The sequence below is a fragment of the Chinchilla lanigera genome, unplaced genomic scaffold, assembly GCF_000276665.1.
Source record: "Chinchilla lanigera isolate Chin_1 unplaced genomic scaffold, ChiLan1.0 scaffold00016, whole genome shotgun sequence".
NCBI classification, from domain to species: Eukaryota; Metazoa; Chordata; class Mammalia; order Rodentia; family Chinchillidae; genus Chinchilla; species Chinchilla lanigera.
In genome coordinates, this window is record NW_004955417.1 from 25317620 (window position 1) to 25344894 (window position 27275).

Genomic DNA, 27275 nt, shown 5'->3' on the forward strand with positions numbered 1-27275 from the left:
TGCACTTTAGAATTCCCCTGGAGAGCTGGATTTTGTTAATTTGGTCATTTTGGGGGCAATTCTGGGAGAATCTCATGGAAACCACCTCTGCAGGGTCTCGGGTGCCCTTCTTGAAGAAAAGCTGAGCCTCTGATAGCCTGATGAACCAAGCTTCACATCCCCAAATGCACAAACCAGTGCCCAGCAAGCAGACACTCGGTGACTTACAGGGCGGGAAGAGGAACCCGTAGGACATCTGCTTGTCGTTTTTGTAGGCCAGGCAGGTCTGACTGAAACCTGGAGAGACTCGGACATCGGGGCGGACACAGCTGCTCAGGTGCTCGGGGAGAACAGAGACCTCAGCCTGCACGGGGGTCAGAGGCGATTAGCGACCCCACCACAGACACCAGGACAAATGCCAGGGCCAGGGATGTATGGATGCCAGGTTGTTCTGTCCTCTGTAGCCCTGCCGTTTGCACTGTGGCTCCTGGTCTGATACTCTCTGACTCCTTATATAAAAGTCACTAGATTTAAATACAACAAACCAGTCATTTTGAAACTCCTATTTCTTAGTAGCAAAACTCTTTTATAAAGCCTCGAGTAAAACAATTTATAATAGCTTGTGACAAATCCAACGGAGAATTTGTTCAATCAGGAAACATGAAGATTTATTTTCTAGGATAAAATTCTGTCAAGCAAGCAGTCATCAAACTGCGGTAATAACTGTAATGAAAGGAAGAATATAAAACCCAGTTTTCTGAACAACCTGTTTGGAAACGGTGTACGAAGTCCAAAGAGGCATCAGGAATATTTCACTGTAACCGCTTTCAAAGTCAGTGTGATATAAGATATCATATCTGGTCCGGTAAAGGACTGCAGGTCGCCCGTACAGGAGATGTCTCTCTAGGAAAGAAAAAAATAACAATAAATTGTGTTAAATGGGTCATTAATGTTACATCAAATGTTAAAGAATTATTGGAAGCATCAAGCTGTCTAGAAATCAGCTAGCTCACTTATTCCTGACATAGCACATTCTCCTTAATTTAATCAAGTATTTTCCAAGCAATTGGGAGGTATATCTGATCATATAAGAACAGGTCAAAAATTGCAGTAATCCGAGCTATACTAAATGTCCTACTATATTAATGCTCTTTCAGTGTAAAGAAATTTAAATCTGCATAAAAGGAAACATATAACAAAATGTGAAAAGATTCAGCTGAGTGAAATACCAAGAGGACTGGGTTTTTGTAGAATTAAATCGTCTGACCCTTGAGGAGCTGTGTTAGGTAAACTGGTGATTTACTTATCTCCCATTACTTGCAAGCTGCCACATAAATATGCACCGTTTCAGCCTACAAAGTGAGTAGTAAGCAAGGGGCTTTGTCATGGGGAGCTCAGCTCCTTGGGTAGGAACTCAAAGGAGCACGTACAGGTAACGTAAGTGGACATTCAGGAGGGCTCTTTATATCCCAAACAGAGAGGTCCATCCTTTACCAAAGAACTCGCTTAAGACCCCCAAGTGCAGTGCCAGATCGGCCATGGGAAGCTCTCCTCTTGGGGAAAAACAAAGGCCTGAAATCTTACAATTAGTAGGAATATGCAAACCTTCATTCCTGAATAAGCTAAAACTTCCATAGGTTCTTGGAGATTGGGGGTCCCTACAGATCAAAATATTTAGAGATTGAGGTTCAGGCAATTCAGGAGTTCCTAAGTGATAAAAAACCTTTTTAAATTCTTACTTTTATTAGAAAAACCCAGTTCTGGCAACTACTTATTAAATCATGTATACATGTTGCTTTCATGAAAGTGTTATCACTCTGTGCAAGTAATGGAGAAGACCTTGCATGGAACACTTCTCGAGACCCTCTCAAGTAGAACTGTTGGTCTAGGCAGCTAACACGCGGTATTACAACACCAGCCTTCCTAGGGGGTTCGGCCTCCTCAGCACTGCGATAAATGCACAAGCTTTGCTCAAGCTGCCAAATTTGGGGGCCTGTCCCTAAGGATTAGACTGTAACACAACAATATGAAATAAGACCTCCTATCCCTCCCTTTCTTCTGTGTTTTCTCTTAGCACTGAGCACCATTTAACACACCATATATTCTCCTGATTTATTGTCCTTCACTGTTATTAGACAGTATAATCCCCTGGAAGGCAGAGATGTGTGTTTTACTCTGTTCCCTGCTGATCCCCTAGGACTGAAGCCACCTCCTCTCTAACAAAGAAAACAGAGTATGTGTGTTCAGCAATGGAACAGGAGCTGGATTTATCTTTGTTTATTAGCACGCATTTGCAGTACATAGTGATCATATTCATCCCAGGATGACTTAGGATCCCAAATCCTAATTTTTTTTTACTTTCTTTTGTCTTCCCCTCCCTCCCCGCTTCCATCTCTAGTTCCCCTTCCTATTTACAGAGGATCTGTTTTCCTATTTCCTATTATCTATCTTTTATTTTGCTCATTAAATTATTTACAGTTCAGGTTTCTCATATAATAGAAATCTTGTCTCCTGCCTCATAGGCCCCCAGAGGGAGGGCCTCTGGCACATGGGGAGTCCCGGGTAGGGAGCACCGGTCTTCCGGCCGGCTCACTTCCTGCCTCATAGGCCCCCCGGAGGGAGGGCCCCCAGGGCACGGGGAGCCATGCAGCTGTGAGCACTGTTGCGCGCCGGCCTTCAGGCTGGCCGCCGCTGCTCAATTGAGAACTATCATGACACAGAGAAACAATGACACAATTGGCCCACCATGCACCGGCTGCAGATGCCCACCCATGGACGTGTGTGAATCATTCAAACATGGAAAAACCCCTGGGAATACATGCCATACAATGGGCCACTCTTGCTCCTGCCATTGAGAACCAGAAAGGTCCAGAGTCCGCAGAGGAACAGCTGCTGAACAAGGACTCAGAGAACATGAGAATGCAGACTAAGCCCGAGGGGTCAGAGGTCCTGTGGACTGGGGTCATGAGAGCCACTTGGAAGCTGTAAACCAGGAGGGCCTTGCACAATACATGTGGAGACTCCCTGGAAACCATTCTTCCCCTGACAGTACAGGCTGTGGTGGAGCTCCGGAGAAGTCTGCAATAGGATTCCTGCTGCCTGTGCTGACAGTTGGGGAGAGGACACTAACTGGCTGTGGGGTCCCAATGCAATGGGAGGCTGGAGAGAAAACACTACAAAAAATGGCTTTGGCCCCAGACAGCTCACTTGATTTTTGACAACCCTTAGGCTGTAACTACTTGTTAGATCCTTCTTGAGTATCTCTGTCTTCCTGAGAAACCACTTCTAAGATACCACCATGTATTACAGCAGTCATTGATATTTTCCTACTAATCTATCCATAACTCTGTAATGTTTGTATTGTTCCTATCCTATTTCATCAATGGATGCATATCTATTATTATGTGTTTCCTACAACAACCATTGAGAATAGCTAATGATTATTCAATAGGTCACTCATGTATAGTTCTATTTATTTTCTTTTGAAGATACCTAAGTAGAGTACAACAACTATTGATAATCTCCTACCACTTTTGTCTGTAACTCACTATTATTTGACTATTTGTTTTCCTGAGAAACTATCTTGTAGATAACAATATGTAAAACAATAACCATTGATAATTTCCTACCACTTTGTCTGTAATTTGGTAAGCCCCCCCACATTATTGTTATCCTTCTTTTACTCTTTAAAATTAAAAAAATATATATGAAATAAGTTAAATTTAAGAAACAAATGAGAAAGCAGCACTTGGAGGCAGTCAAGCAACCTAGACCTTCCTTCAAAACTTGAACAAGACCTTTCCCAGGTTCAAAATTTCCATTCATGTTTTCCTTGTTTTCATTTTTGCTGCCTCTGAATTTCCTGGTTTCAGTAGGAAGCAGAAGTATCAGAATTTCTTGAGAAGCTCTTCTCTCTTTATCATGCAAGTTTTAATGCTTACTGAGCACACTTCTCCAAACGCAAATTCCAGCCTCCCACCATATAGGGAACAAAACAGCAACCACACTTCACATGCAAAACCCTCCTTAAAGTGGCCACCAAGCAATAATGTGAACGATCTGCAGTCTCCACCGACTCTGCTCTTTCTTCCTAGTTTCCTCTTTTCTTGGCATTCCTCAGTGCAGCACTCCTTTCCACAAGGGCTGGTTTACTGACAGCGTCCTTCACACCATCGCTGTTAGCAGCTCAGTCACATTCTGCATTCCTTTCCCTCCACCAGCAATAACCTTTCCAGTCTTCTTTGCCAATTCTGCCACTTCTCTTTTCCCCAGTTCAGCCACTAACACATTCTTCCCACCAGACAGTTCCTGGGAACTTTCTTTGTGCCGGGCTTTGAGCTGCAGGATGTAGGTAGCGGGCAAGATGGACAAGACAGTCCTTACCCATGAAGAACTCACAGTCCAGGGGGAAAGATGAACGTGGCCTCAATAACCAGCACACAACATGGTCTGCCCTCCATCAGAGCTGTCTGTGGGGCGTGATGGGAAGCAGAGGGTGACCAGTGTCATAAATGGGGTGAGATGGCACCAGTGGTATCCTTTGCAGAGCAAAGGAAATTAAGCCAGGGTGACAAGGCATCCCGTGTATGCCCGTGGCCCTGGCATAATTGTTAATAACACCCACTTCATACTCAAAGTGTGTGAGAAACAATATGGTCACAGAATTTGGCCATTGTGGAAGAGGCATGAGGAAGACAGGGACAGGAAGCACAAGACTGCCAAGACGTCTTCAGATCTGCTTTCTTCTGAAGTGTTTCCCCCGTGAAACTTCTCTGGCTCTATTGCTCTGTGAGTATTGACTCAGTTCACTTCAGAACTTTGGGCTTTTAGATTCTAAACTATTGACCCAACTACAGTTTTTGGAACGGGAGCTGGAGCACAAATATATATTATTATCTGATTTGCTTTTTTTCAGTCATTATTGGGCATAAGAAAAAATACAGTGGTTTTGACAACCCCCTGAAACACAACCAAGATCCCCAGCTGACCCTCTCCTCCCACCCAGAATTTTTAAAAACCACCTGGTCTTGCTAGTTTCATGGTTTCACCCAAAAAAGAAGCAAAATAATCTTCGCAGTGAGAGACACACATTTCAAGGTCCAGAATCAAAATTTAGGTTTTACTTTTTGAGTTTATCAAGTATCAAAGAATCACAGATCTTCTGACATAGCCTGACTCCAGTAGTCTATATGACCTCCTGGGTGGGCCACAGGTTGCGTTTCTGTTTAGAAGGAATCCCTACTCCAGCCAAAATCTGTCTTTACATGTGTATGATCCTTATCTCAGAGCCCAGCCTGAGCTCTCTGTTTTGGCAGGATGTTCCTGTGATTTCTTTTTTATTTTTTCCTCCAGTAAGTGATTCAATGTAAGTAACTAGAGTGCCCACAGTTTTTAATATTTACCTTTGAAGATCTTCCAAATTTCTGATACAATAATTATACAGTGTGCGGGGTACAGTGACATTCCAATACGTGTGTACACTGTAATGATCATCAGATCGGCGTGATTGGTATACCAGTCACCCAAACATTTATCATATCTTGGTGTCAAGAACATTCAATACTCTCCTACTAGCCATTTTGAAATATCTACTTAATTTTTGTCAGCTGTAGTCGCCCTACTATGTGGCAGAACATTAGACGTTAACCCTCCTTCCCTTCCCACTGCACCCCAGGCCCTCGAGCCGTACCCTCTCTAGGACGTTCTCACACGGTCAGGCTGGGCTCTTACAGACTCCCAGACAGGGCTCCTTCCACGCCCTCCAGCCCTGTTTACAATGGAGTCTCTGGCACCCTGCTCCACGCCAAGGTTCTCCTCCAAAGACCACACTTGGCAAAGTACTGTGAGACAAGCCCTTTTAAGTGGTGTGGACTTCCCTGGCACTCGCTCCTTCTGTCGTCCAAAGGTTGGTCACGCGGGCCTGCGTTTGTGTTGCTTTTCCCTCCTCAGCTTCCTGAATCATATTCCCACAGATTGGCTGGCTGACTTGGAGCCACATGAAAAATCTCTCCTTTTTTTGTTTCTGTTATGTTTTTAAACATTTGCCCCACGATAATATACTCTTACACTGTACCACAAACCTCTACACAAGACCTTTCCTTTCCCTGTGTCCTTTCTCCTGCTTTGCCTTACAAGTGCTTATGACACGCATAGTCATTTCTCCCTCCTCTGGGGTTCCACAGTCCTCCCTTAGCTCCCGTTCTTCCTCACCTCAGCCCTTAAAACACGACCTTTCATTCATCTACTTGCTAAATTCTACAGCAGAACCAGAGCTGCGCGGACAGGGACTTTATCCATGCTACCGCCGCCTTGTCCTCCATCCCCACTAATGCTGATCATGTAATAACTGCTTCACAGATACCCACTGGTAAGTCAGTCGGCTCTTTATGAAAAATAACGATACTGAGCTGGCGTCTACATATGCCGTGCCTAGCGTAATCCTGAGGTAGACTCAGGATGGATAGCTAGACTTTACTAATGAAGGAAATGGAGGTTGATGATTTGTACATAACTCAGCTGCATAGCAGCGCTCAGACTAGGCCTCCAAAGGTCTGGCACATTATTCTTCTCCTCGGCCCCTTGGGCAGTCTCCACTTGGATGCTGTCTGCAGAGTTACCCCAGTGGAGGGCAGTAGAATGAAGGTCCAACTACTCCTGGGTTTGAGCTCTGTCTGAGTAATGCCTACTGAGACAATATTAGTAATCTCTAACGAAGACAAGAGTTTGGATCAAGGTATTTAGGATTCCAGGCACAACTTCCAAACCCTGATATGCACTGGCACCCTCTCTTGACATACTCCCTTTATGCCAACACTTAGAATAAGAAGCATTTTCAGGGGAAATCACACAGGCTTAAGTGGTGCACAGCACAAGTTAGAAGGTCTGTAACTCTATAACCTAACCCATAAAGGCATCTGTTTTCCTGGCACACTGAACTGTTCAATGTGATGTATATAAAGCATCAAATTCAGTCACCACTCAACAAGGTGCTTGTAGGGGTTTAATAGAGGATACATGTTCTACTTCAGTGTCCACGAAGAATACTGATAAGCAAAAATTACCAAAGTTTGGTATCTATCATCAAATTTATCTTGACTCCTATAAATCACAAGCTATTATACGGTGTGCGTTGATGTGTTCCAGCCTTCTCCCACAATATACACAGACATACACACAAAGAAACAGAAGTAATGTCCTTCCCTTTTAGCAAAACTAACGTCTCTAAAGAAATAACAAACACAAGAAACATTTCAGAATAGAAAACAGCTAGAGATACTCTGTCTAACTATATTCAGGGATCTTCTTTAAAGTTAATACGAATTACTAGTGTTTAAATCATTATTTCTACCCAAACTAACTTTTCATTGTATGTAGGAAAGAGCTAAACATATATAGGTGGTGAAATGATTTTTAATTCCTTTTCACAGAAGATAACCATGAGTAGTCACTCAAGGAAATACTACATTGTTGTAGTGATGCAAACAGAGAAAAGACTAACATGGAAATGAATTGTACACTTATTCTGATAGTGAAACTTATACCCATTTCCTGCCAGAAATGCCTGCTATGAGAGATTTTAACTTTTTCATTTCAGCCAGACATGGTGGCACACACCTATGATCCCAGCACTGGGGCAGGAGGATTGTGGTGAGTTTAAGGCCAGCCTGCACTAAATAGCAAGACTTTGCCTCAACAAACAAACGAAAAGGGCTGGGGGTGTAGCTCAGGGGTAGAGAACTTGCCGAGCATAGGCAAGGCCCTGGGTTCCATCATCAACACCACCCCCCAAACAATTTAATTCCATTTCATTCATTCATCCATGGACTCAATGTCACAAGAAAATAAATTCTCATTCCATGGGAATTCGGTCAAGGGATTAGCTGCATGTACCCCAAGCAGCAACTATCAAGCAATTAAGGCCAAGAATTCACCATCTATCTAGAAATGTTCTGATTTTAACGAGCAGTTTAGATCACCATTTTTTGAAAATGACATTTTTCTCCCTCTTCATTGAAGTATTTACAGCAAAATATTGCCTAAGATTAACTTACCATATCCCTTTTTCTAACTTCAAATGTCCCCTGGGTTGTTTCGCTGCTGATCTGTGCAGCTTTCACACCTGTGCTTTCTATGGATGTCTGAGAAAATTTACAGGCTCTGACATTAAAACAGTCACATCTGTTCTTATTCTAAAAAATATCAACTACCTATGTCTTTGCTTTAAACAACTAACAAACATCATACACCCTTACATTTGTATAAAAATCTAATTTTATAATTCCTTACAAGCCTCAGCACATATTCAAACATATTCAGAAAGAGGAAACAATTCTTCCGAACCTAACACACCTGCGTACACACACAGTGACTCACACTCACTGGGCTCTGCCCCAGCGGAGGGATAGTGGATATTTTAAGTGGGAGCCTGGGATTTACCGTGCAGGAAACATCATAAGACCTGAAAGGACTCAGATCAAGAAAATATTGCTTCACTCCTCAAAAAACGACTAGGAGAGATTCCATAAGGAGGGAGAGACTAAAACCTAAAGACAGAGAGACAAATGGAAGAAAGAATATTGAGATCTAGACACATTCCAGAATCTAAACACAAAGATGTTTTGCATATGATAAAGCAATGATATACAATTATTGTTCTTTCCTTTAGTATTTTTACAGCTGCTCTCACATCCTCAAAGGCTGGTGCCCAGCCCATGAGCATGCCAAGGGCGGGTGCCAGTCTGAGTCTCCCCTGTTACTCCACACCACCATTTTGAAACTATGGGTTAGAAAGCATCAGAACAGGAAGAGACTCCAGGGAATCACAGCCAGCCCAGGACACACACTCAACACGTACTGAAGGAAAACACAGGACTTTGTTTCCATGAAAATACACAAGCTTTAAGCTTCAGGGCTGTAAAAAAAAAGATCTTCTAGAGTCACAAATTCACAAGGAGATGCTCCTATTTTCATGCTTGGAGGTTTGGTGCTACTGTTTGTTCTGAGCTGGGAACTGATGCTATCACACAAGCACAATGCCATCAGCAAACTACATGTAGGCTTTTTTCTCAGATTGAAATGTTCTAGTACCATAGACAGAGTTTGAATCAGCAAAATCATGGGAGTCCATTAAAAGTTATAATTAATAGTTTCATTAGTGACTTCTAGAATAGAAACCTTCTGTATTGCTTTGTTTCTTGGCTGAATATGTGAAACTGAAATCATGAGACCCCCTGTACCCCCTTGACCCTGGCAATACCTCAATCTTCTGAGTTATAATAACACTGTATAGTAGGCTACAGCACAGGGGTCCAACATTCCAAATTCCTTATGGGGGGCGCGTTCAGCTTCCGCCAATACAGTCCTGATTTAAAATCGTGTTTATCCAATTGTATGTCAGAGTCTGTGTGTTCTGTGATCAAAGGGGGAAAGGGAGGGTGCAGCCACAGAAAAGGAAGGAAGAGGCAGGTGAAGATCTTTAATAAAAGGGAAAATAAACTCTGGTACATAAAATCTACCGGTTTCCTCAACTCAGCTTAATCAGATTAGAAATGGCACGTGCAATAAACAGGACTATGCACAAGTTACTAATGGAGGGTCCAGGGAGCGACCGTGTGCATCTTTCCCAGGCGGCTCGAGTGCTCGCCGCTTCCACAATGCACGCTTAGCCCTTCCCCTCTGATCCTGCCTACTAGTGCAACCTGTTCAGCCGTCTGCCACCCTCTTGTATTGTCTTCCAATTTCCTGGAACTTCAAAATCAGAAAACAACATGCCCGGTACAGCCTATTGTTGTTCCTAGTTATTTTCTGCCCCCAACCATGGCCGTGTGACTTGCAGGACAGAGCCCTCATGCAAAGAACACGCTTCCCTGCACCACTGGTATCACACGCTTGGCTGTGGCTGGTGACCCTGAAAGGGAAGGGATGTACGTCCCAGGAAAGCCGAAGCCTTGAGTTCCGGTTCCACGTTCTGTGCGCTATCATGGGCAGGCATATCCCAGACAGCGCACTCTTTCAGCCTGGATTCCAGACTAACGAGGATGCTTGGGGCAGAGCCACACTTAGCCCACAGTCAGCTCACTAAAATGTGAGCAGGACTTGCGGTTTTTTTTGAGGACAAATTGCTGAGTTTTTTTTTTTTAACTGTCATGGCAAAAGTCTGCCAAAAATTGCTAACAAATTGTTGCCCCTATATGTAAAACAAGGGAATAACAGAGCACATGATGATCCCTTAAGATGGGATATGTACTCGTACCAACTCCCCATGATAAATGTATTCATTATCGATCACAAATACGCATCAATAAAAATGTTTTTGAAAATAAGCCTTTATGTGAAGAAGGAATTCTGACTTAAGTCTTCTGTGTTTCTCTCCCCCACACCGTAGACACTGAGTCTACAAGGAGGGACGTTTCATTCAGTGTAGGCACCACTGCTGTTATTTATGATTATTTTTAATTAGTACATGTTCGTGATGCATGATGAACATATTTATCATGAGAATTGGTACATGTACACTTCACATCTTGATCCTCTTTTTTTCCAGTACTGGGAATCGAACTCAGGACCTCGGGCTTACCGGGCAGGCACTCGTGCCGCTGAGCTATATCCCCAGCCCAATCCTTTCATTTATAGTTGTGACAACCATTCTCTTTGCAGGAGTTCTCACTGGCATCTTAACATATGGTCTATCAGAGGCATAATGGATCAGCTGTTTTCTTGAGGACTTACAAGCTATTGAGCAAAACAAAACAGTGAACAGAATTCTTCTATCAGCTGACAACCTGTACAATAGAAGAAACCCAGACCCTTTGCCACATGGATGCAAGTCTCACTTTGCAATAGAAATATGCAGTGTTAAAATATTGTGCTTATACTATAAAGTAAATAGAAAGTGCTCAATTTTTGAAAACTAGAAAACAAAATTTATCTAATTGTTTCTTCGAAGAACCCCTTACCTTCAGTAGACCCTTTGGTATGAAGGCGTTTGTTGAGTTCATCCACTTTGTTCTTCATGTGTAAAAACCAGAAAAGGAAACAAGAAAGCAAATCAGAAATGTTATTTCTTTTCTGCACCCTACTTAGCACTCTGCTAAATTTAAAAGAAGATCCTAAACTCTGCTGATATCATAAACATCCCAAGGAATTAATATTTTATCTTACACAGAAATGCTAAACTCTACTTCCTGATAGTAGGCATCCTCTTTAACCTCTCTCTATTAATCTGTTTCTTTTCCTTAAAACTGTGGATAAGCATTGTACCAAATTCCCACACTGGTAATGATGATTACATGTAATAATTACTCTACATAAATTAACTTACATATATGTAACCATGCCTCAGGAGTTCAGATTAACCCCTAGGTGTGCTAAACAATTTCCAAACTAATGTATAAATTTGCTTTTTCTACACCCACAAAAGTAATACCCCAGCAGTCTAAAAAACAATGGCTCAGCAACTCCAGCCACCACTATAGATTTAGCACACGTGCATAGAAATGCCTTTACAATAATGTCTGTCACAGCACTGTTTGTTAACAGCTAACATCTGGAAATGACCAGCGTTCTCAAAGAGGAACATGAAGAAAATCAGCATGGCATACTTAGACAACTAAATATAATTACAAATGAGTGAGCTAAAATTTCATGATATGCATAAATCTCTCTGAAAAACATGTGATAAAGGAGACCACTGAGTCAGGTAGCGTAGTACATTCGTATGAAATGTATAACATGCAAAACTATAGCTGGGTTATTTTAGGAACCATACTGAAAGCTACTGCACACTTTAAGAGATACATACAGAGAGAGGAAGAGTGATACCGAGGCACACAGGGGAGTTACACACACTGTATTTTGGATCCCAGCTAAATCTAATAGCAAGGAAGAGGGACAGGGAGGAGACGCTTGGGTCCAGTGAAACCATGATGCTTTTTCCTCCTTACAAGATGGGTAGTGGGGTGTGCACCTCGTTAGTCTTGCTTCTCTATGTCTGAAAGGTTTTTTTTTTTAAGGAAATAAAGGTAATCTCTTGGAGAAACCCACAGAAAAAGATAAAAATAATGCACAATTTCTCTAAAATAGTTTAAGATAAGATATTCAAAAGACTGCTCCTTCTCCAGAGAAAGGTAGTTCAGAAAACAAGCTGCAACTAACAGGTTGCTCTAAAGTTTTAGAACCTGCTTCCCAGGAGGACTTCCTGTTGGCCTTGGCAGCTCGAGTCCTCCCTCTGAGATCTGAACATCTCCCTTATAATAATTCACCTGCGTGGTTCTCAACAGGAGCAAAGGCAGGAGAGGGATAAAAATGGGAAGAAGGGCAAATGGATTCCTCTGGTGCTAAGCTGGCCTCAGGACCCGGACTCCCAGGAATCTGGGAGGGTGAACAGGGCAGGGCAGAGAGACTGGGCAATAAGAGAATTATTTTCCATTTCCCAGAGGCATAGTAGAAAAATCACACACATATCTATAATAACAAAGCTACACCACATACACCAACATCGTCCAACTCAGCGTAGCAGCACTGGGTAATTCCTGCTGGTAAAAGCACTGATTGGCAGCTATCAAGGTCCTGGCCACTACTCAGTGAGAAAGTTGTTGATCAGTGCTGGAATTTGCTATCGAAATATTGAGTGATTATGGTATGGTGGGAGGTCTCTGCAACGACACCACCCTGCTCTGTGTCCTCAGGAGCTGGGCCCTGGGGCTATGCTAAAGAGCAAACTCTGACATCCTGTTAAGCTTCACCCATGGGTGACACCTCCAGGGGAGCAGAGGGGAGAGGTGAGCTATTGTACCCACTCTTTCTCTGCCAGCTTGTAGTGCATTGGCTGCAGTCGTCTACCAAATACAACATTCCTTCCTCTCCATCTCTCTCTCTCTCTCTCTCTCTCTCTCTCCGGGTAACCTGCTCCTTCTCCTTCCCTTTCAGGTGGTGAGGTGCCCTGCTTGTCACAGCTCCTCACAGACCTCCATCCACCCGGCGCAGCCTTTGTGACTCGGCCTCTCATTACACACGATCGAAACAATCCTTTTCAAAAGTGCCTTTGAAAGCCTCGCCAGCACAGGCTCTTGTTTAGACGTCCTCTTGTGAGGACGAGAACTGACAGCCCTGTGATCCGTGAGCCAAAGAAAGACAGAGCCCCAGGCTGGGAGCTGGGACTCCGCAGAACAGCCTCTGCCCTTCCTTCCCTGCACCTGCTCTGTCCAATGTGACTCTTCAAACCTCAACTTCAAATAATGAGATTAGAATTTCAGTTTTGGCGGTCACACTAGCCTGGGACTGCATTTCAGATGGCGGCAATAGAAATCATTTCACCGTCACAGGAAGTTCTAGGGACAGCGCAACCCCACACCCCCAGCTCCTCCATGAGAGACACAAAGATCATTTCTACCTTTGGCTCTACTTTATCATCACAGGTGCAGCCCAGGTCGAAGTCCGACTGCAGGTACATGATCCCTGGGTAGATCGGCCTGGTGACCTCCTCAGGCATCACTGGCCGGAAGGTGTTGCTGCGCAGGAGGTGGTTCAAGCTTCCGTGGGTTCCGTTATTAGGAGCTGGCTTTAATCCCAGGAGATCTGAAGCAAAGAAAATAAGTCATAAGCTTCCTCTGTGTTGGTGGTAAGTTACAGAAAGGATCAAAATCTTTCCCCTCCCAAGGGTCTGTAAAGCCCGAACACAAATCAGAATCAGATGAGCACAGTTTAGATGGCAGCCCCATTCACGTTTGATCATAGAGAGAGAAATTTCCCAAAACAAGGAGCAGGGGAACAGGACCTGCTGAGCCATGACCAGCTCAAGAACGATTGATCGGTGTCAGCATCATCGCTGTTCCTCTCTGGGACTTTTTAAACCCAAATTTTAAAATGAGATCTATAATCAATAAATAAGCACAAGCTTGCCCTCTCATGCCCTCTTCAGAAGGGTGGGGATGAGAGGAGGCTTTGGCCGTGCGCCTCACAGCACCGGGCTGACTTCACAGCAAGGGATCGGTTTCCAGGCCGGCGCACAGGGCCTTGCCCAAGCCGAGACAGGGCAGGGGGAGCTGGCGGCCAAGATGGCAAGAGCACCCAGGAGCTCCGACTCAGAGGCTCCCCCTCTAACCACCAGACTGGCACTCCCTGGCTAAATAGGAAAAGCTGCCTTCATTCAGCAACTAGAAACTCAAGGAAGAAAAATAATTAGAAGCACATAAATAGCTGGCCAGGGTGCAAGCTGGCAAGGTTTTAACCGGGCTGCAGCGCGAGAGGGAGTGGGAGAAGGCTGTGTGGGAAATTCTTGCTTCACCGGGTCTCTGACCAGCAGTGTCGGACTGTAATGCTATGTTGGATCGGCCAGAAGCTGCCAACACCAACACCATGAAAACTCCCGGCTAGGCAACTGTTGATGAAGACAAGGAAGCCTTAGAAGAGGGTGGTATTCTGTCCTCTGAACCAATGGGGAGGTTGCACTGTTTTTCTGTGGGAAGAGTAGATGGTCTCAGAAATCGACGCCTCCTTTCTTTCTCTGACATTGAAGAAGTCAGTATATTAACTAAAGATGAGTTCGCCAGTTTCGATTTAAATATGTGACTTACCACACATGACATTGTAAAGTTCAATGTTTTCAAATGGAGGCACTTTAGTCTTGTATTTAAATGTTGGGCCATAACCTACAAAAACAGTCTTCCAAAAGAAAAGAAAACATAAAAACAATTAACCATTCTCAAGGTTTAAGACCAACCCTCCCTCTGTGTATGAAGATCACAGGACTTCCCCACCCTCTCCCTTCTGAAAATCACCAAAGTGCAGTGTCCATCCCCAGCTCCATGCTATACCTGCATGCTGTTGACCTTGTTATCAAATCCATGGTCCCCCTGGAGAACACACTTTCCTGCAGGTTTCTTATAAACATCCAAAGGTTTCCTGCTTGAAACAATGATAGGATCAGTGAGTATTTCTCCTGAAACCACTCCAATAAAGAGCCTATTTTAGGGTGCAAAAAAAGGTCTCCAAGAAGGAGTTTTTGAAAGGCAATTTGTCTCCTTTGCTTTGATAATCACCCTGGGATAAAGAGAACCTCCGCGGACCACACTGTGTGTGCCCCTCACTGCAAGACTGTGACGTTCACAATTGTGGATCTCGTTTACCTGCTGGTCCTCCACCTACCGCTCCTTAGTCTCAGGGCCAATCAATCAGCACGGGTCTGTGTGTGAAAATGCTCATGCACAAATTTACCCATCAGCACAGTCCAACAAGAGCAATATTACTAGTGAGCACCATATTGAACAGGAGTGGGGATAGTGGACATCCTTGACTTGTTCCTGACTTTAGAGGGAAAGCTATCAGTTTTTCACCCATCTTATATGATGTTGGCAGTAGCTTTGTCATAAACACCTTTGTCAGACGGAGATAATCTATACTTATTTACTTCAGGGGTTCCTATCATGAGTGGATGTGGGATTTTGTCGAAGGTTTTCCCTGCATCGACTGAGATGACCCTGTGATTTCTGTCCTTGCTTCTGTTTACACGAGGAATTGCATTTACCGATTTGAGTATGCTGGACCCTCTTTGCACCTGAGGAACGAAGATGCCTTCTTGGTCATGATGGGTGTGGCCAATAATCCAGAGACTGGCTGAATTCTGATTGCCAGCATAGTGAAATACCTAACAAAACCCTGGCCTCAGCTAATAATATCTCTACTCAGAAATAGAAAATGGAAACACTGCTTATTTGACTTTCCCTCTTATGACAGGAAGACCTCTTTTTCGTAAGTGTCCTATGGCCCTTTCCCCAAAATGTCAGTGTTTGTTAACATAAATATTGCCTCCATGCCTACACAGCATGAACATAAAGTGCTGGGGGTAGAAAAGACATCTAACAAATGCACAAAAAGTTCCTAGACTATGGGGTGATGATATACATGCAAATAACAACTCAGGAATGCCAGAGTGAAGTTCAAAAGCTCTGGCGCTGATTAAAACACCCGACTTTGGTCTACACTGTCATCATGTTCTCTGAACTTCTGCTCAACTCTTTGTTGTCTTGTCATCAACCCACCACCTGCATTAAGTTTGCTCTCTCTGCCCAGATGCCCCACCTATAAAGTGACCTTCAGAGGACACGGTCAGCCAGGACACTGTGTCCACAGCCGTGCGGTGTTTCTATGAGAATTTCTCGTGCCTATTCTGTGTGGTATCAGTAATTTCTGGTCTTCGTGGGTCTCACCTCACAGTCCCATGTACATAACTCTGTCTCCACCCCCTTTACAGCAGCAGTGGTGTGTGTCTGAGTTTGTCACCAGCATCTTCCTGAGAGTCCCATTCTGATACCCATCCCTAGAAGACCAACTTTCCCTTCTCTTACTGGTGACCTCATTACAGAACCCAGCTAGAGTGCCCGTCACAGTTCCTCCACCATTACTGCAGATCCACAGCTCTTCCTCAGGAAGAATATTGGACCAAGAGTGCGGGAGAAAGGATTGTGTCCCGGTCTGTGTGAAAATGAATAAACATTTACTGATCTACTATTTAATCCCATCCAGAGCCTCCACACATGTCCTATACTCAGTTCAAAAGCAAAGGATATTATCTTTAAAGCAGCAGAGTCTTTGGGGTTCCAAAGAAGGTAAACATTGAAAATACTGAAAGCAATGTAAAATATGTCTGCAATAACAGAGGTCTTAAGCTTAACATTTCTTGAAGTCCTCTACAAACATTGCCGCAGACAAAGTCACATCGACCAAAACCAAATCAGCACAGCGCTAGGAGAAGGTCTCAGCTACATTTTTGACTTGTTCAAGTAATAAATATAGGAGTTAGAATGTTAATCCAAAAAATGAAACATACACAGATACACTGTCCGGTCACAAAAAAGACACTAGGATATTGACACTGGGGAAGAAAGGAATGGGTTGCCTTGGCAGTAATTACTCATCTAGAACACAAAATCTTTGGAAATGGTGAGATTTCCACCTGCAATTTTTTTACTGATGACTAAGAGCCTTAAATTATTTCCAGTTGCCAGAGAATGGCTAGGAAGGGGACAGCCAGTCCCCAAGTTACCTCGCCACGTGCCACCTGCGTTCCACCAGCAAGTGGATGTCCTCGATCCTCCTGTTGTTGGCGTAGTGCAAACGTTTGGGCAGGTGCTGCTTCAGGTAAGGTTTGAAGTGCTGGTCTGGCTTTTTACACTGAAATAGAAAGTCAGTCTTCAGATGAAATGCCTTCTACAGCAGGTCCTAAATATTCTGTCCCTTCAAAGTTGAAGCCACTTTTAAACCAAACAAAAGAGGATTAGTGAATAGCTAGAATTTGTTGCTCCCTATCAAATAATACATGTTTAAAACCTTTAGGTTCAGAGGGGGTCAGATAGCTTTAGCGAGGATGAAGCAGGCTCTTGGGAAGAGTGGGAGATTCTTGAGACACACTCCTGCCTTGTGGGACTGGGCCCCAGAGCAATCCAACCCCAAGGTCTTTCCAATTGCTTCCAGTCAAGCAGTGAGAACAGGAGCAAAGAGGGAGGGTTATTTCTGCACAGGCCGGTCTATGGGAACATTTGAGGGCTGCACAGGGTGCAATGGGAAGGGATGATGGCACCGCTGCATGAGGGAAAAGAAAGATTTCTTTCACCCCAAATGCACATTGATCAGTTCCATTGCAAGGATCAGATGCTCTCCATTTCCATTGCTGCCAAAATCACAGCAGCGGACCCACACCAGAGGTTCACAGCTCTTGAGGAAACAAGCATTGGTGGGGGGGGCAGTGGAGAAATGCTCCTCCCGCTCACGGGGGAGGTGAACATGAGCCAGAGCCAAGTGCTTGGCTGGTGGGGCGCAGGCCTAGGGACCTGCAACACCTACCGTGAGATTGGCGATGATGACCTTAGGGTCGTCTGTGGAAAGAGAAGGAGAAAGATCTCAGAGACAAGGTTAGCATCACTGGGAGAAGTCCTTGCACAACAAGAGATGCAAACCCTCCATGACCCATGTTAATGTGTCGCTTTAATTGTATGTGGGGGCGGGATTCATATTTCAGAAAGTGACACGCAACTGGACAAGCACATCTCAGGGCAGACTTCCCTGCTAGGTCGAGGTCTTCTCCTCTGAAAAGGAATTCCTGCTTCGCAGCACCAGGGCACTGCTAGGCACATTGCCTCACGGTCCCCTAAATGGTTCTTTTGAAACACCGACTTCATTTATTTGCAATTCAATGTCAGCAACTAAGGTGGACATTTGGGGCTCTTACTGTAACTTCCTATTTATCTGCACAATTTAAACAGGTCACCATCCACTTTAAGATGAATCTTCCACGTGATATTCACACACAGTGGAGTACTACCCTGCCACAAAGAAGGGTGAATTTGGGTCACTTGTTGGCAAGTAGATACACTTTGGGACCATGATATTAAGTGAAATAAATCAGACACACAAGCTTCCAAAGCGCATGGGCAACCCAAAGTATAAATAAAGAGCAAAATAAAAGACAGATACTAGGAAAGGGAGGTGGATCTTTTGCAAATGGGAAAAGGACCACGAGGTGGGTTAAGGAAGGACATGTGAAAAGAATGACAATGTGCGACTCCCCATGAGGAATGTGATCATTATGCACGCCAGATACGGACTAATAAAATTTTTAAAATTTTAAGGTATTTAAATACAAAAAAGATGAATATACTAGACCATTGAGCTATGTTTTCAAAGGTAGTTTGTTTTCCTGGTAATCTCCGGGGTCTAATTACATAGGTGGCTGCTCCTTCCCAGGCCTGGGGGGCACACACATCGTCCAGGTTCTCACTACCAGCAAACAAAGATTATTTTAGTCAGTGCTCTGACCTAGCTATGTAAATGATGGCTGTGTAAAAACAGGATTATATTATCTGCAGGTCTGCTCTGGGGGCAGGGGTTGTGGGGAGAAAGAGGAGACTGTAGGTTGTTTGGATTTTGTTTTGTTTTCAAAAGCTTCTTCAGTCTATCATTATGGAATCAGCAGCGTTCAGAAGGCCCAGCTGTCTGCTCAGCCCTCTCGGCAGCAGAGCCCTCGCGCACAGCTGTCCCTGTTGCTAGCTGCACAGGAGGCTCCGGAGAAGATTTACTAGGAAACATTCCTCAGCATCTGCTCGGAGGTGCTGAAAATGCACAACGCCTCACAGCATGAACAGCCGCACTCCACAGCCTCCGCTCAGACTCGGTTCTACGGCTATGAAGTCCGAGCTCAGATGCAAACTCCAGGCTACTGCCGTGGCGTCACGTTTCTGCTGTATCCTTCCACGGAAAATAAATAACAGGAACAGGAATGGATCGGCTGATTGCGCAGACCCCCAGCCTGTTAGAGGAGCTCTGGGGGCGACTGGTCTCCCCCAAGCCTCACTAAGCCAAGGAGCTTTAGTAGGCAGTGAGCTGCTCACAGGAAACAGGACAGATGGGACCGGACAGGAAGTGCCAGGCCACTGAGAGCAGCCCGGGCTGTGAACCTCCACACGCTCCGGCCTCATAAACCTCAGTCCTCAAAGGGACCCAGCATGGTCAGCTCACGCTCTTTGATAGTGAAGACATAAAAACAGGCATGGCAATGCTGTACTCAGCCGGATCCCTGTACTCAGAGAGCCATCAGGAAGCAACAAATGGCTGCGTCCATGTTGGGGCACCTGTGGGAAGCTCCTCAAGGGCAGTGACAAGAATCGGCCTATCTGGGTTCAAATCCCAGCTCTGCCACTTCTGAGTCATCTCCCTCCAAGCCACTCCCCTCACCTCACTCTGACATTTGACCTTTGCCATCTACAAAGGAGATGCAAACACACATCCCACGGGACCACAGTGTGTGTGAGACACGGTCGTGCACATATTCGGTTGAACTAGCAATGTGAGGAGACACAACTGTTGTGCCTGATACATCCACAGCTCTGACTGCGTGCTCACCCCAACTCAAGGCAACACAGAGGGAACCTCTCCTTCAGTCTCCCCCAAACCCCACCTTACAGGTAAGGAGGATGAAACGGAGTGCTGAAGTAGCCTCACCCCGGCACACCTGGCAGAGCTGGGGTTGGAACCCGTACATCTGGTTGCTGCCTTCAACACCCCCACTTCCTCCGTCTGCCCCAAGATGAAATTACACACGGGGCCGGGGCTGGGGCCGGGGCTGGGGCTCAGTGGTAGAGCATTTTCCCAGCATGAGCAAGGAACTGAGTTCTACCCTCAGCACCATGGTAAGAGGAGGAGGAGGAAGAGAAAGAAGGGGAAGGAGAAGGGGAAGAGGAAGAGGTGGAGGGAGCAGAAGAAGAGGGGAAGAAAGAAGAAAGAAATCACATATGGCAGTGTTTGAAGAGCACCAAACATTGCATTGTCGGCAGCTATTATTTCATAGACGCCCAGCTTTTCTCCTATAAAACAGCCTCCCCGTCACATTTTAGGATGTCAGAAAAACCTCTCAAAACAGACAAACTCTCTTGCAGAAGCCCAACAAGGCGAACACTAAAACCAGAATGCATCTGAAGGACTTGCACCAGGCAATGGTGACAGCCACCTTTCTCCCGGAGCAGAGAGGAGCCACAGGGGACAGGGAAGGACAGGGAGGGAGTGCGGGAAACATCGCCGCTCTGTTTATTTCACAGCGTTGCCTGCAGCCAGCCTTGGACCGCTTCCCACTGGTACTGGCACAGGAATGTAATTTGGGAAAAGTTGAACTTTCCAAAACCCTTCGGCTTGGTGTCAATGGTTTCTTATTCCCAAGGCTAAAAACTTTAAAGGAACATTTTTTACCCAAAATGTAGTATCTCAAATAAAACAATGGACTTCTCAGAACCAAAGTAGGTGGCACCTTTTAAAAACCTTAGCACAAATCCATTCATGTCAGCAGTATATCATAACCTGAACGTATAAAACTGAAGCCACAAGCTTACCCCTGTTCATTTTTAATCTCTCAGAATATCCGCCAGCCCCCCTTCTATGATTCCCTCCTGGGTTCTGCAAATCACTTGGAAAAAGAGGACAAATCCTTCCGAAAAGCTCCTGGGAACTGTCAGGATCCAAATGGTTCTGTCAGACCCCGTTTTAGGCTCTTGAGGTCCCGCTAAGGGATCCACCTGGATTTGTTGTTTAAAAAAAAACAAAGTCTCCTCTTGTCAACACAAGCGTACAGGTACAAACATGCCTCCCCAAATTACATGTAATTTCCACATGATAAAAACAAGAGCAAATATTTGTACCACACTACTTGGCCAGGAGCCACTCCAGGTAATATAGGTAGATCAATTTCCACAACTCGGTGAGACACACACTGCCAGTTATCATCCCCATTTTTTCAGATGACAAAACTGAGGCTCAGTGTTCACATGATTGACTTCAGGTCATTTGGCTAAGTGGTACAAGAGCTCAGGTTTTGTTTTAATCGTCCCCGTTTGCAGAGCACGATGCTCACATTCATTGCAGGCAGCTGGTGCGTGCACAGCACACCTCTTCGCTCTTGCTCCACTTCCTCCCCTCACTCTGTCTTTTGGTCTCCTTCCTTTTTGCAAAAGTTCTATCTCTCCACTTCCTATTATCTAGCTTTGATTTTGCTCTACAATTCATTTATTGTTTGGGTTTCTCCTCTAAGAGAAGCCTGTGATATTTAAGTTCATGTGTCTAATTCATTTCATGCAGCATTATGGTCTCAAGTTGCATCCATTTTCCTACAAGTGAGTCAAGTTTATCTTTCTTTATGGCAGAATAGTGCTCCATTTTGTGTAAATATATTTTCTTTATTCATTCCTCTGTTGATGAACACATAGGCCACTTCCAAGATGTAGCTATGGTGAGTTGTGCTTCTATAAACACAGGAATGCTAAGATTTTTTTTTCCCAAGTATTCCAGTTTTGGAGAACAAGTCCTTACCTGTTCCACCGTACTATCACCCTAACCATTCAGCACTTTAAGAATCAACTTACATTTAGCATTATTGTTAAACTTGGGCCGGATTCTGCCCAGAGTTCCCGGCACTAAGGTAATATCATCCACGTTGGTCAGATAATTGCTTAGAAACTCAGTTCTTTCACAGGTGACATCTTCCATTCCTGTGGAGAGGGAAAGAAAAACAAGCATTTTCATGCAGCGTTAAAATTAAATCCTGGGCTGGGAAAACAGCTCAGCGGCACAAGCGCCTGCCTGGCAAGCACAAGGTCCTGAGTTTGATTCCCGGTACCAAAATAAATAAATAAATAAAATAAAACTAAAGCCTTAAAACCTTCACACAGACACCAAAGATGACATCCAGGCATCTACTTAGTTTTCACAACCTAGCAGGTAGAACCCTCACATTTATGATTCTTTAACTTGACTTGAGATGTTTTTTAACACTTCTTTCCAGAACCTTCCACTGGGCTCTGATTCAGCCTTATCATCTTGCAAGCCCTAGAAGGTTCAGAAATGCATCCTCACAATTATCATTTTAAGCTATTGAGCAAGAACAGCAAAACAAAGGAAGTAGCCATGTCTGTAAAAAAACAATTTATAGTCATTAGGAAAAAGATCTGGTCCTTGAAAGAAAGTCCTAGATTGCTTAAAACTCTTCCAGCTAAGGAGGGCATAAATAACTGAAATATACAGTTCGTTGTCTTTCACAAAATCTCACTTTTTCGCGCTTTCTCTCTCTCCCTCCCTCCCTCTCCCTCCCCACCCCTCCCATCTTGAGTATAATCAGCAGCCCTCTCTCCAGTAGCCTTGAATACCCCGACAAAACAATACTGCCAATGAGAGATGAGAAAGCAAGACGTCAGCTCCCAATGACCACCCAAACTGAAGAACAAAATAATGCTAGATGAAAACAAGTTGAAGCAGTGTAATTAGCCAGAATCGAAAGCTAGCAAGTACCACACAGAAAGTGTTGTGTAGGGAATTTTTTTAACCAACTAATGTGCCTCTCCCACCCCAAAATATGTTTTTTGCTCTCCCTCAAGAAGAACTCCTTAATCAATATTTTTAAAAAGAATAAAAACAAAAACTTAAATCTTAGAATTACAGACTAGAGTAGCTAATAGAGACCGTCATTGTCATTGGAGGAATTTAGAAGATGACATGGAATTAGAAAGGTTTAATGTACTGTAATCCCCCACAAATCCAGTTTCATTCACCATGGTCTGGTTACCCGTGGTCCACTAGCAGTACAAAAATGCTAATGAAAACGTCCATAAATAAAGAATTTCTGGTAGTGTGATGAAATCTCTTGATACTCTGCTATATCCCACCATTGTCCAGCATAGCCACACCATATATACCATCCACCCCATAATAGTTGGGAGAGAAAAAGGGAGGGATCATGTTCACATAACCTTTATTTAAGTATATTTTCCTGATTGTTCTATTTTATTACAGCTATTGTTCACTTTTCACTGTGCCTAATTTATAAATTAAACTTTATTATTAGTACATATGCATAGGAAGAAAGATGGTGTGTATAGGGTTAGGTGCTGTTCACCTCCAATGGTAGCCTTGGAACACACTTCCTTTGGATAAGGGGAGATTACTGGGTTGCACTGCAAGTGTACAAATACTCTCTAGAAGGAAAAACAGGTATTCTGTGAAGAGTGACCTAAGATTTTAGACTAAAGATATATAAGCCAGAGCAGCCCATATTTGGTAAAATTCAAATGACCACTTCCTAGAATCCCAGATCCATATCCTCCATCCTTTTGGTAGTGGTGGTGGTGGTTGTTATTGTTGTTGTTGCTGTTGTTGTTGTTCTTATTGTTGTTTAGCATAAATTGGAGTGGAGAGAAAAACATATTCCAATGTAGCACAAAGATTATGTACTTTATCCATGAATATTGAAACTCTGAGGAAGAAAAATTAAAACAAATAGCTAATTAAATTAAATAGCTACTGTGTTCTAGTATCAGATCAGTCCAAGAAGGGAGTGTCCAAATACATATGAATAGAAGGCTGGGAAGATCTTCATTCATTACCGTCTAGGCAATCACATAAGCTACTCCAAGGATGAACAATGTTCTCAACACTTCTGAGCAACCTGAACTTAATCACCTGTGTCACAAGCTCCAAATTCTGTCTGTATGTGTTGCTCTCCACTAAGTCAAATCCATGAAACATAGCTGTGTAAGGGTAACAGTGAATTCCCTCGGGGAGCAAGTTAGTCCTCACAGGTTTTTTTCCTTGTAGTTTCTCAGAGATGTTCTAGAAGGTTCTGGAAAGAAAACCTCAGCCCAGAACAGAAAGAGACTAAGGAAATTCACCAGCCATTCTAAATGGATCTGGCCAAAGAATCAACCACTTTTCATCTTCCAAACTACACTAGAAGGGAGTAGTCCCAAATTCCAAGGTCCTTATTTCCATTTGATAGTTCTGGAATGCAGTGTCTGTGAAATAATATGCTCTATGAGTTGCCCCCCTCAACCCTATAATCATACCATATTTATAATGATCTTGATCACCTCAAAAAAGTGGTCATGAATTTTTCTACCTAATGAGGTGATTTAGAAAAACTGCTTCTTCCTATCTTTAATATCTTCTGGATAGCAGAAAGGCCCTCTGTCTCAGTCTTGAATTCCCTCAGTGAATTTTGAGGAACCATTGATTTATCTGCACTTTCTTTGCCCCACCTCCTGTATTTAGAGCTTTTTTTAAGCACACAAACTCTGTGGGCCCCTTTTGATGATATGATCCACAGAGAAGGAGCTTATCACCTGACATGTCACATTCACAGATGAAGTCACTGATATCATCAGAGCAATATCCATGACATTTTAATAAGAGATAGATTTTTACAGAAAGTGCTTTCCTACAAAGAAAAGGAGAATATAGAAGTCCTTCCTTCTGATTAAAATAAACCCAGGCCACCTCAGGCTGTCTCAGAAAAGGACAAAGAAGTAAGGAATAGGACCTTGGATTCTAAGGGCTAGGATTCCATTACTCAACACCTACAGAATGCCCTACTTCTCCATTTATGAGCAAAGAAAAGGAACCAAGCTTTACCGTGGTCTCCAACAAAGATGACATTCGCACACCGGTGCAGCTTGAGTTGCTTCAGTCCATCCATGAGTTGCCCCATAGTTCTGTCAATATCCCTCAGTGGGTTTGTCATCTGGAAAAAAGACCATGTTAGACCTCACAGGCTTTGTTTGTTTGTCTCTTTCCTTTTCAGTTTCCACAGAGCTTCTACCCTAGAACATTCTGGAAAGAAAACTTCAGGCCCAGAGGCAGAGCTTTGTCTAGGGGAGAGGTTCCTGCCATTTTAAAGGGAAATCTGGTCTCAGCACTTTATATTCTTTCTGGAAAATTAAAACTGTTCCTCATCCAATCCCTGTTATGATTCTTTGACATAAGAATATCAGAAATGTAACTGAGAGCAATTATTTTTGTGAGGCAAAGTGACTTTTCTAAAATGTAAAGACGTTCTGAAAATCCAAAGAGTTTTAAGAGTGACCATGAAGTCAGATGGATAGTTTAAGTCCTTTACCTTCTACGGAAAATCACATTAGGGTCTGGACCATGGTAAGAAGATAGTGGCTAAGTGAACCGAGAGGAATTCTGAGGTTAAGAGCACAACCTTCCACTGGATTGTAAATTAGAACATCATGAATACATGTGAATCTATCACGTGTTATAGGGATCTTAACTGCCAACTGCTGAGAGCAACAGATCATTCATAGAAAAAAACTGTTCTAAGAAATACGCTTCTGCTCCTCAACTTAGTTTCTTCTCATACTGATTTTGAGCGAAATAAGAATCTACAAGTGTCCTAACCTACACAAAAAGGAACCACTGAGTTTGTACTAGAAGATTTCTCTTTTTTTGTACTAGAAGATTTCTTATGGAGTCTGAGGAAATAAAACTCAGTTCTTTTTTTTTTTTTAAAGACCATTTCCAGAGTCTAAAAAACAACCCATCTGTCACTTTTGCTTCAAATAGAAGTCCCAAACAATGTGAGTGTTCCCTCATAAGTACTACAGACCTTCTTTCTCAATTTCCTCTCTAACTGCAATGGAAAGATTTTTAAGAAACTTCACATGGGACAAACTCTTGACAGTATTTTAGAGGAACTGTACTGCTTAGCTAACAACTACACACACAGACCCACGGCAACAAAGAGCACAAGAGATCTGAATAGCATTTTTGCTTGGGTGCATAACATTATCTCCCATCAGCATCTTCCCAGATGATTCAAGACCTTTTCTCACGTTACTTCATCAGTACTATCAGCTGTGGGGGCCGTATTTGAAATCTTATCCCAAGGAAGAAGTCACAACGGAAAGCTTCAAAATGAGATGTGCCATGTAATCTTCCAGGGCTAACAGATGTGGGACTATGTGGTATTTGCTGCTAAGAAAATCATCCTCTTCTCCAACACCCTTGTCTAGACAAAGAAATACCAAATGCATAGCATATGTCAGTTCTTGGCAATGGCTTATTTTCCTCTACTTATCGGGACAATTCAGGTAAAATCCATAGCATGCTTCTCAGTGAGCGATTCAGACAATCGTAAATAAGATGCTGCCTCGGAAGCCGCTGAAGGTTTCATGACAAGGGACAGCCAGAGACTCTCTTGAAGATTATCCCTGTCATTGGGAGAAAACACACATGACTCTATCTGTCCTTTGTTTCCACATTCATTCTATCTCAGCTATTCCCTTGTCTCTATTCTAATACCTTTCCTGATCTCTGGAAGTTCGGATCACTCATCTAAGTCAACTTTCCATTGAGTTCTAATCTGCATTGTTTTTGAGCACTACCCCTGCTGCCTTTAGATTCTTCTCAAGATCCAGGGCCAGAAACCATTGTGCCTAAGCCTGTACATGACATGCAAGCAAAACCCACAGCCCTCTCCATCCCAGAGGTTAATACAAGTGTGGAGACAGATAATTCCACAGAAAATGGAAAGGTCCTTTTTGCTATCGTGCTGAAAGTCCAGGAAGTCTTCATGTCACCATTAACCTCTAAAGTGCCAGATTCTTCTGGCCCCAAAGCCAAGACTGACACGGCAGAGTTTTTCTAAAATGTATCCAGCCCATTTTCAAAGCAGGGCACCGAAGGAAACCTTTCTGCTCACACCTGCCCGCCACAAACCTTTGGAACAATAGATGAACTTACTTTGTCCTGACGGGTTTCCGCCGCATAATGATCCATCCTATGTAATTTTCTTCTTCTTTTCTTTGGAGGAGCAACTGGTCTTTCCTGTCTCCTCTTAGGGGCAACTTTCCTCTTAGGTCTCTTAGCCGGAGTAAGAGGTGAGGCATAGCTACTCTCCTGTACTGGCGGATAAAGATGTCTCCACTCAGAAGCCGTCTGTCCCTCTGGGGCAGATGAGAAAGCTCACGCTCGCCCGCCTTGGGTCA

At 43.7% G+C, this 27275-nt stretch overlaps 1 protein-coding gene across 4 annotated transcripts in view; it reads right to left on the reverse strand.

The window, feature by feature from the left end:
- The window catches only part of Enpp2 (ectonucleotide pyrophosphatase/phosphodiesterase 2), a 75884-nt gene that overhangs the window by 9196 nt on the left and 39413 nt on the right, over positions 1 to 27275 (reverse strand). The window contains exons 12-22 of one of the 4 annotated variants that reach the window (XM_005381910.2): positions 27031 to 27186; positions 24916 to 25024; positions 21879 to 22004; positions 17818 to 17849; positions 17021 to 17148; positions 14793 to 14880; positions 14553 to 14640; positions 13370 to 13554; positions 10935 to 10986; positions 746 to 882; positions 208 to 343 (exon numbers count right to left, since the gene is read on the reverse strand). In XM_005381910.2, the coding sequence (XP_005381967.1) occupies positions 208 to 343; positions 746 to 882; positions 10935 to 10986; positions 13370 to 13554; positions 14553 to 14640; positions 14793 to 14880; positions 17021 to 17148; positions 17818 to 17849; positions 21879 to 22004; positions 24916 to 25024; positions 27031 to 27186 (1237 nt within the window). Of the gene's footprint in view, positions 1 to 207; positions 344 to 745; positions 883 to 10934; positions 10987 to 13369; positions 13555 to 14552; positions 14641 to 14792; positions 14884 to 17020; positions 17149 to 17817; positions 17850 to 21878; positions 22005 to 24915; positions 25025 to 27030; positions 27187 to 27275 lie in introns of all 4 variants that reach the window. The other 3 variants (XM_013512836.1, XM_005381912.2, XM_005381911.2) reach the window with 3 other exon arrangements.